At 35.0% G+C, this 10,277-nt stretch overlaps 2 protein-coding genes across 2 annotated transcripts; one reads left to right on the forward strand and one right to left on the reverse strand.

Moving 5' to 3' along the window:
• Nucleotides 1-563: 563 nt before the first annotated feature.
• On the reverse strand, nt 564-4,810 carry LOC108210901 (uncharacterized). The gene is made up of 5 exons (XM_017382359.2): nt 4,595-4,810; nt 3,691-3,863; nt 3,388-3,486; nt 3,134-3,285; nt 564-1,153 (listed from the first exon to the last, which is right to left on the reverse strand). The coding sequence occupies exons 2-5, from the start codon at nt 3,859-3,861 to the stop codon at nt 766-768; spliced, it is 810 nt and encodes a 269-aa protein (XP_017237848.1). The 5' UTR covers nt 3,862-3,863; nt 4,595-4,810; the 3' UTR covers nt 564-765.
• A 735-nt stretch (nt 4,811-5,545) lies between these two features.
• Nucleotides 5,546-10,245, forward strand: LOC108210662 (protein KINESIN LIGHT CHAIN-RELATED 1). The gene is made up of 2 exons (XM_017382043.2): nt 5,546-7,338; nt 9,733-10,245. Exons 1-2 carry the CDS (start codon nt 5,675-5,677, stop codon nt 9,974-9,976), a joined length of 1,908 nt encoding a protein of 635 aa, XP_017237532.1. The 5' UTR covers nt 5,546-5,674; the 3' UTR covers nt 9,977-10,245.
• Nucleotides 10,246-10,277: the final 32 nt, after the last annotated feature.

Here is a 10,277-nt window from a genome sequence, read left to right on the forward strand (position 1 = left end):
CATACCAAAATTTTGATCGGGTCGGTCCAGGAAAAATGCAATTTCAATTCTCGATCGATTCGGTTCAGTCCGATTTTCGAATGAATCGACGCGATGCTCGTCATATGTGATTCAGTTGACCCATACTTTCCGGGGTCCAGTCCGATTTTCGAATGAATCGACGCGATGCTCGTCATATCGTCATATGTGATTCAGTTGACCCATACTTTCCGGATCAGATTTGTTTACATCTTTTCTTTTAACTTAAATGTCTATGCTTAAATAAGACAGAGAGTATATAATATTATCATTTGATCCAAAGTTCAAAAAACCATGTGTTAGGAACACTTGGTCACTTTTTAAATCACATTTTTGTTGATTTTATCACATTTTTGTTGATTTTAGCAAGTAATCGGAGTTAATATATACGGAACCGTTGGGCAAACTTAAAAAAAAGTGATTCTTTGTTTAAAGTAGAATAGTAGATGAGAAGATAAGTTAATTAATAAAATGTTTGTAAAGAACTAGAAACTCATACATACATTGATATTAACTCTCAATGGTTATCTCCCAATTTTCAGAGCTTCAAAAAATATACTATTACATTTTGTATATCATATATAAATTGTCAAACAATTGAGAACCTGCTGTTTTGATCAAACGACAGTACTATTTCACATCAACTATCCTAACAAACAAACTAAAGCCGGACAATTTGCCGTTTTAAGCTTCTTGAGATTGTCATATACATATAACCGTTGCTACTACAACAAGAACGCATACAGCTTAAAATAGCCAGTTCATACTGATGTTGCCAAGCCAAACATAAAGCGGGAGTTGAGCTACAGCAATGAAGAGCAAGAGGTAGTGGTGTCTGCTTGAATCGTATGTCCTTACCTCTGCAAAAAGTACTCTCTTCATCGTCTTTACCAAGAAAATTCCCATGCATAAGCATGTCCATGGCATCAAGAAGTAGTATGAATAGCTCCACACAATTTTCCCAAATACAGCCATACACATACCCGTGAAGGTATATCCAGCATATGCTACAATATCAAGTAAAGGTGCCTCACCACTACCTAGTGAAAATAATGACATTTTCAGTAGTGAAACTTGCAAGAACCAACCCACCAAACCCTTGATAAACAGCCAATTCAGAGCTTCAGGGGTAAACCTGTTAAAATAGAAGAAACAAATTCACAACAATTTTTTTTTTGTTTGTCGTGCACCTTTATTGAAGAGGAAAAGTGAATGAGTAATGTGAAAAATGGTGCACTTGATAGTGAACATATTGAATTGCAGTTGTAATTTTTTTTAATAGGGGTTTTTATATCTAGTAACAGCATGACCATACTTCAGGAACAGTTCAATATTTCAATATATCTAGAAGAGCTCAACTGTACTAAGAAATTCATGATAGACTTTACTTTAGCTTTTCCTTTAAAGAGCACAAGCACCATAACTAATAAGAAATTTGGAAAATAGCCTAAAAAGTTCAGCAGTCCGCAACATAAAACTATAAAAGAACTAAGCAATTTCTGTTCTTGCTTCTACAGTTTTTTAATATGTAAGGAACTAGACTAGAATAGATGTACTATTAAATCTACGACTTTTTTGCAATTTGGTGGCCTGAACAATTTTTTTACAAAAAAATGACTATTTTATAAAAGTTGACATTGTATGAACTGAACTATTTGATTTTTAATAGATGATTACATCCCCTCAGTAAGGCGTTAGTTCTTTTAGGGGATATACATCAGTTTGAAAATGTTCTTACAATTTTTTGTCTGTTCCATATATATATTAATGTGTATAATACCAAACAAACACCAGGGATTGACAGTGGGTTCAATTGACACCAATGAAATTTAAAAAGAAAACAAAAATATTTTGTACGTAATTTTTTTTTAATCGATACTCAAATTAATAAATTTCAGTTTTGACCCCACTAAAAAACTGTGTTTATACTTTATAGCGATAGATTCAATATGAGACTGGTGCTTTCGGTTCCCAGTTACACACTTAAACCACTGCACACAACATATATATACATTTTACCTCCGGTAGCTGGCCGGAAGTACTAATGTTGTCGTTGGCAGTGTCGAAGTGAACAGCTAGTATATGTTGTAGCTAAATGCCTATGTCTCACAGGATTTAATTTTGTTATTCTGGGTAACATGAGGACAGAAGATTTATACTGCTAGCAAGGGCAAGGACAGGATGACCCAATATAGCACAATTAAAGAGGACTGTGCAGCAGCTTGTGTGGAGGACTGTAACTGTGAAGCTACTGGAATGGATATTTGTTTAATACTTTCTTCTTTCATTTTTAAGAAAAGCGGCATTTATTTAAGTGCGTGACACAAAACTTCTACAACGTAACTTTTTGAAAAAGTCTCTAGCCAAATTTATGTTTCCACACTCTGAAAACATATCAGTAAATGCAGTTGTGATTGAAGCATTAGTTTCTAAATCTTTGCACCCAACTAATGTGATATAATCATATTCTACACCATAAGGAGAACAGTGATGGTGCCACAGTCTCTGTGTGTGTATATAAATGATCTGATAGTGGTAACTGGTATCGAGAAAGGACAGGATTTTGGGGAGAGGGGGGGGGGGGGGGGGGGGGGGTTGATGGAGGAGTTATTTTTTCTGGATTTGGTCAAGGGTCTGGTAATGAAGAAGGTAGTAATGATCAAAGTTAGGGCTTCAATGTGTGTGAGTGTGCAGGTGCCTTAATGTGAATTAATAATCCATAGACCCTCTTCTAAACAACAAATATATCCTTAAGATATTAACTTCCGCTAATACAAATCAAATAAATGCAATCATTTGTTAAAATGAAATAGTTTAATTCATACAATGCAAACTTTTATAGGATAGTCATTTTTCTGTAAAAATATTATACTTGAGGCCAACAAAGTGCAAGTTTTAAATCTAATTACTACTAGCATATTGTGCTCCATAATATAAGGTAAATAAAAATACAGAATTCATAGAACCCAGCTAAATTAAATAAATTTTACTCCAATTGGCAGTAACTTTGAAAAAGGAAAACTACTAAAGTTTCTTGGACACCCAACATCAAAAACAAAGTTAAAACAAAACATCAAATAACATATATGAAAAAAGTATTCGTGCTGACACTTACTTCCCATGAAGACCCAATAAGAATCCAGCAAGAATAACGTAGGTACCAAACGCCATGAATGGAATATAGAGATCTGGAGCATTGATATCATATATAGGGGGTTTATAGGAAAGTCTTCCTCCTACTGGTTCAGTAATTCTTGTCCAATGACCCTAATATAGAATAAAGGAAAAGAGTGGGGGAAGATTCAGTTATTTTTCGATGGCGGAGAATATCTAAGAGAAAATGAGGGAAAGGATTTGCATAAAACTTACTCTGTGCAGGAAAGGGAAAAGAACGACCTTTAATTTGTTCCTCACATAGTGGTCATTAACTTGGAAATAGTATTGGGGATCAGAGAAGTACCTGCTTATCTGTTTTCAATCAAGAATTATTAATATACAACCAAAAAGCATACTCTTAAATTAATTTCATATTTTGCATTCCCAATAAATTAAATGTGAGACAACAAATGTAATTAATCAGCAATCACTTTTGGCAGTAACATAAGAATATATTATTTTGCTCGAGAATAAATGCATTTAAACAAATGCCTATAATCCTAGAACACTACTTACATTGCTTTGCACATATTCTGAACTTGACCCTAAAATCTTCTCTCCATAAGCGCCTAGTCCACCTCTAATTAGCCCCGAGCCCGCACCTGAGAATGCACTCCCAAAAGGAATTTGTTGCCCATTTGCCGGAAGTCTTGTTCCACCTGGTTGGTTCCCAATATTATCATACATTCCTGCGATACAAAATAAAATTCAAAATAATGTCAGACCCCATTTGCTTCGAAACAAAGCCGCAAATTTACAATACCAACAAATCCCTACATATATCATCCAATCCCCAACAAACATTAATACATATATTGTCCTATTCGCAGTCAAAGTAGTTCGCTATAGTAACAATCTTGCATCAATACCTTACCATCTGAAACTCACTCGGTAATAACAACTTCTGTGAAAAAACATTCACAATCACAATATAGCCTATTCTAGATGCTCAATATAGTAATAATCTTGCATCAATCATCACCTTACCATCAAAATTTCACCCGGGAACCAAAAATCCACATTCGCAAACATTTCACAGCTCCCAACCAATACAATTGTTTTAGTAACCACTTCAACAATCAACATCAAAATACATATACCTTCATTACAACAATTATATATTACTTCTTCAAGAAAAAATAAAAATCAAACTTTCACAAATCAAAAAGGCAACAAGAGCTCATAACAAATGCATATCTAACATAAAGATCAAGAAAATCAATTTCACATCACCACATTGAAATTCAAAACAACCCCACCTCACAAAATCACACAAACACAATAAAGTTCTAAAAATTATACAAATCTACAGTCACAAATCAAAGACACAACAGAGAGAGAGAGAGAGAGAGAGAGAGAGAGAGAGAGAGAGAGAGAGAGAGTAAAGTGCACAACAGAGAGAGATACAAGATGGGCATACTTGAATTGTTGCGGAGGAAACAAGAGATCGAAAAGGGCGTGGAGATTTTGTGAATCTTGGCTCTGTTTCTTCACTTTCCTCTCTTCTTGTGTCTGTAATTGTGTATGCAAACACAGAAGATGGGCTTATTGGATCTTGATTTCGGATATGGAGTGCTTGATCTTATTATTAGTGGGTTGAACAAAAAGCCCAGACCCGGAAATTTTCTTTCACTATAATTTTATGCGGAACTGGGAAGTAGAATATAATGAGTATATAAAACATTATACTTTTTTAATATTCCTTAAAAAAGGAGAATCAATTAATAATTATTTATTATTTAATCATGATTAAGAGTATTATTAATGTATTGATGATACTGATTAATAATTACTTTTTATTTATGTAGAAAATTCTAATTGATGATGATTTTTATACATATAACAGATCATGTTATTAATAAAATTGAAGAGATATTTGTACTATATTTTATAAATGGGTCGAGGTTCCTGGCAGCCGTATGCCGGGGACCGGTTATACAACCCACGATTTCTTGCCTGTTGGATGCATATCCAGCGGTCAGGATCGTATTAAATTTTAATATGTCCAGCGCTTTTTTAGCGCTGGACGGGGATTCCCATGTCCAGCGCTAAAACTGGATATGCATCCAACGACCCAGAATCTGGGTGTTGGATAAGCGCTCCACAGCAGCCGTATGCTGTGGACCGCTACCCTTTATAAATTTACTTATCTATAATCATTTTGTCAAATAATTATTATCAATTAAACAAATTCAATGAAAATAAATAATTTTCAACTACCTAAAAAAATACAAAACAATATCAATCTTAATTATCAAAGAAATTATTTTAATTTAAAAACAATTTTAATTTAGTAAGCAAATTACGATTTTTACCACAATTTTACTTCAATATTCTACCGCTGCTAACTTGGTCTCTCGTCTCATTCAGGTCCTTCCTTTCTCATCTCTACATTTTAGCACAAACACAACAAAGGGGTTTTTCGAGGGTTTAACAAAATCCACATACACTAGAAACACACACACACACACAACCAGGAACTCACTCAAACATATTCACTATGATGAGAAGAGCTTCATCAAAACTCATACCCTTAACCAAACCCTCTTTCTCTCTTCTCTCCAGAAATCTCTCTACTCAAAACCCCACCAATCACATTTTATCATCAAACCCTAATTTCAAGAATTGCCCACAAACCCATGTTTTGATCAACTCAAGATCCAATTTTGATGCTAGCCCATCTCAAGATTTTAGTACTCTGGTAGACCCAAGGCTGAAAATCCCACAAATATCATCAAGACAGCGGAAAATTAAAGAAAAATCACAGCTTGAAGAGGCTTTTGAGGCAGCAGAGACTGCTGATGAGATGGTGAAGGCTTTTAAAGAAATGGAAGCGAGTTTCGAAGAGAAGGAACTTGGGTTGGCTTGCTTGAAAATGGGGCTTAAATTTGATCAAGAAGGTGAGGAACCCGAAAAAACTTTGTCTTATGGTCTTAGAGCTTTGAAAATTTTGGATAATAATAATGGTTTTTCTTTTCCGCTTGCGATGACTTTACAATTGTTGGGTTCTGCTTGTTATAATTTGAAAAGGTTTAATGATAGTTTGGGGTATCTTAATAGGGCTAATAGGATGTTGACTAAGTTACAGGAAGAGGGTAAGATTAGTATTAATGATATTAGTCCGGTTCTTCACGCGGTTCAGCTTGAGTTAGCGAATACTAAGACTGCGTTAGGGAGGAGAGAAGAAGCTCTTGTTAATCTCAGGACTTGTTTGGAAATTAAAGAAATGACTTTGGAAGAGGATAGTAAAGAACTTGGTAATGCTAATAGGGATTTAGCTGAGGCTTATGTCGCGGTTTTGAATTTTAAGGATGGGTTGGCACATTGTTTGAAGGCTATGGAGATACATAAGAGGAAATATGGGTTGAATTCGGTGGAGGTTGCACATGATAGGAGGTTGCTTGGAGTAATTTATACTGGATTAGAGGAGCACGAGAAGGCACTGGATCAGAATCAGTTGTCGCAGAAGGTGTTGAAGAATTGGGGCCTTAAATCTGAGTTGCTTCGCGGTGAAATTGATGCAGCAAACATGAAAATTGCATTAGGAAAGTACGATGATGCTATTAATAGTTTAAGAGGTGCTGTTCAACAGACTGAAAAAGATAGTGAGGAGCGAGCTATGGTATTTGTTTCTATGGCCAAAGCGTTTTGTAATCAGGAAAATTTTGCTGACTCAAAGCGGTGTCTACAGATTGCTTGTGGGATTCTGGATAAGAAAGAAAGCATGGCCCCGGAAGATGTTTCTGAGGCATTTATGGAAATATCAATGCTATATGAGACAATGAATGAGTTTGAAACAGCAATTTCTTTGTTAAAGAGATCGCAGGCCATGCTTGAGAAGCTTCCACAAGAGCAGCACTCAGTTGGAAGTGTTTCAGCAAGGATTGGTTGGTTACTTTTGCTGACAGGAAAGGTGAAGCAGGCTATTCCTTACTTGGAAGAGGGGGCAGAAAGATTAAAAGAGAGCTTTGGTTCTAGGCATTATGGGGTAGGGTATGTTTACAACAATTTGGGTGCAGCATATCTGGAACTAGATAGGCCTGAGTCAGCTGCACAAGCTTTTGCATTTGCGAAGGAGATTATGGACGTGTCTCTTGGTCCTCATCACTCCGATTCAATCGAGTCATGCCAGAACCTTTCAAAAGCTTATGATGCCATGGGAAGGTTAGTACATTTAAGTTTATCTTGATAGCATTAAATACCTGATATGGACTAGTAGTACAGTATATATATTATTTCCTACGATAGTTAATGTTCACTAGGAATATACTACATATGACATTTTAGTATTTTACAAGTATATCCACCATTTTAAAGGATCCCTGTTCTTTTAGAAAAAACGTTACTAATACTTCATCTATGATAAAGCTAGGTCATACCAGCTTTGTCCTTGAACTTTTTATTATCATTATACAGAACCTATTAGTAGTCTGTAGTACACCCATACAGATATACTGTCTCCCTTGTCTTCATACCCTTATTACTCACGCAAGACTTTAAAGTTCAAATGCTTATTTTAGGACTTAACAATAGCACACACCTGGAAATCCCGTTATGGAATGCAGCTCTCTACTTTTTACTTCTAAACTGCAATCGTAGAGCTTAGCGTATATACTATCGAATAGAATTCAGCATTTTTGTAGAAAAGAGTGCCTTGTCCAAAAGTAGCTCTGTCCCAATGGCAGAAGTAGATTACAGTTTCTAATACCTATATAGTACACGTACGATGGTTCAGTCTTGTATGTTTCCAGTTCAAATGATTTCACAATGATACTTCGCAGTAGTTAGAAATTAAGTGTGTGCTACAGCCTCTCCTTTTATTCTACGACTCCCCATTGCTTGGTAAGATACATGAAAGTACTTCAAGTTCAAAAAAATATGTTCTATGAATCCCGTCTCTATTTACCAGGTAGTGGTACATGAGTACTTAAACTGGAGTTCTACTTTTACATGAATCTGCTAAGATTTTTTTCTCTTCAGAGTCACTATCAGTCACTATAGGCGTTATTACAAATTCAAAAGCTGAAGGTTTTGTTCACTTGTATCAGAGAACTGAATCATATACAAAAACCAGCCAATTTAAATATGCGAGAGTTAAAATCTGACAAAGCTATCTCTTTATAGATTTGGAAATACGTGTGGTTGAATAAATTAAGCTTGATGAAGTGTGATTGATTCGACAACTCTTGATTTTTATAGTCAGTTGGCAAATATCATTATTAGATTGCTATTGTGGTTTTTTTTACAAATTCTAAAGCCGGTAGTTCTGTTCACACTTCACATTTATCCAAAAGTTCAATCATCCTGATAAACTAGCCTATTTCATGTGCCAAAATTAAAATCTGAGAAAGCCATCTCTAATTAAATTTGTGAAATACTTCTATGTATCTAAAATAAGCTCAATCAAGTAGGGATGAGCAGAAACCGAACCGAAAATCGAACCGAACCGAAAACCGCCAAAACCGCATGAAACCGCACCGAATAAAACCGAACCGAATAAAAACCGCACCAATACTTTGGTTTTGGTTTTGGTTTTCACAAATTTTAAAACCGAATACAAACCGAACCGCACCGCAATAATATATATATATATATATATTAATTTAATTATTTATTTTATATATTTTAAGATAATATATAAATTATATGTATAATAAAATATATATCAGGTATGTGAGTTTTTGTACACTGCCAGCCCAGTATCTTGTTACAACATGATTCATGAGCATATAATTTTTAAGATTTTTAGTGCAAGACTGCAAGTTACTGGTGATGCTACTGTTTTATATCTGAAGTTTTGAACAGGGCTCTGTGATTTGAATTGCATTAGCAGATTAGCTTGTAATAGTTCCGGTTGCGGTTTTAGGTGCAAACTGCACCAAACCGCACCATGCACATCCCTACAATCAAGTGTGATTGCCTGGATCGTTCTCGGTTGCATTTGTGTAATATGGTAATTCATTATCAAGACTAGCCTATTTCATGGGCAAAAATTAAAATATTACATAGCCGTCTCTAATTAGATATATGAGATACATGTATTATCTAAATTAAGCTCGATGAAGTGTGATTGAATAGATCATTCTTGGTTGCATTTATGTGACGTTGCGGTAACATTTTTTCAAGATTTTAGTCATATTTTCAAGATTTTAGTTGTAATGTGGAAATTGTGTCATACGTGTCCATGATTGCATATGGATGTTTTATTCATAGTTTTTCAATTTTTACCATAGTTCTTTATGTGTTTTTGTCAATTAATTACATTTGGTAACATATGATATGATTGTAATTATATGAGAGAGACTTTTTGCTTTATAAATCTGCACTATAATTAGATCTGACTTATGATATGAAAAAGAGTATATTTCATTTCTTTTGGCAAGAAACTAATGATTCAGGTTCTTCAAGTCGTACCTTTTGTTTTGTAACTTGAGTATGCCTTCATAATACGATTTTTTTTACCGCGAAGTCCTTTATGAATTACCTGCGCCAAGGCTCTATCTTTTCATGATCTGTTTTTTTAAGTATGATGTTTGACATCATCTTTTAATTCTGCAGCTATGCAATTGCGATTAACTTCCAGGAGAAAGTAGTTGAGGCCTGGGAAGGCCATGGTCAAAGTGCAGAAGACGAACTTAAAGAAGCACTTCGTCTTCTTGAACATCTAAAGCAAAAGGCTCGTGGTGCATTATCAAAAGAGGTTCCCCAAAAGGCCCTGCCTCTTCCCCACACTAAAGAATCTGTAGCAGTTAGGTCACTATCAGCCTTAGCAGACACTGAAAAGCTATCAAAGGCAGCCTAACAGGTAACCATATGCTGTTGGATAATCTTGTGCAGAAAGTTACTTTTTGGCTTGTAGTGAGCTTCATTACTAAACGCCTGAGTTACGAATTAGTCATTTTGATATATTATGATATCCTTAGTAATCATAAATGGTGACTACAGTTATAGAATGCAGTAGGCCAGTAGTTCTTTATTACTGGTCCTTAAAACTTGTTCTTAATTACATCATAACTCTGCTTTTCTCACGATTTGGTGAATATTTATGCCCTTTTCTTTTATGTTGCTCCATGTTTATGTTATTAATAATAGTAAGGTGCAAG

This window comes from Daucus carota, chromosome 3 (assembly GCF_001625215.2).
Source record: "Daucus carota subsp. sativus chromosome 3, DH1 v3.0, whole genome shotgun sequence".
Lineage (NCBI taxonomy): Eukaryota > Viridiplantae > Streptophyta > Magnoliopsida > Apiales > Apiaceae > Daucus > Daucus carota.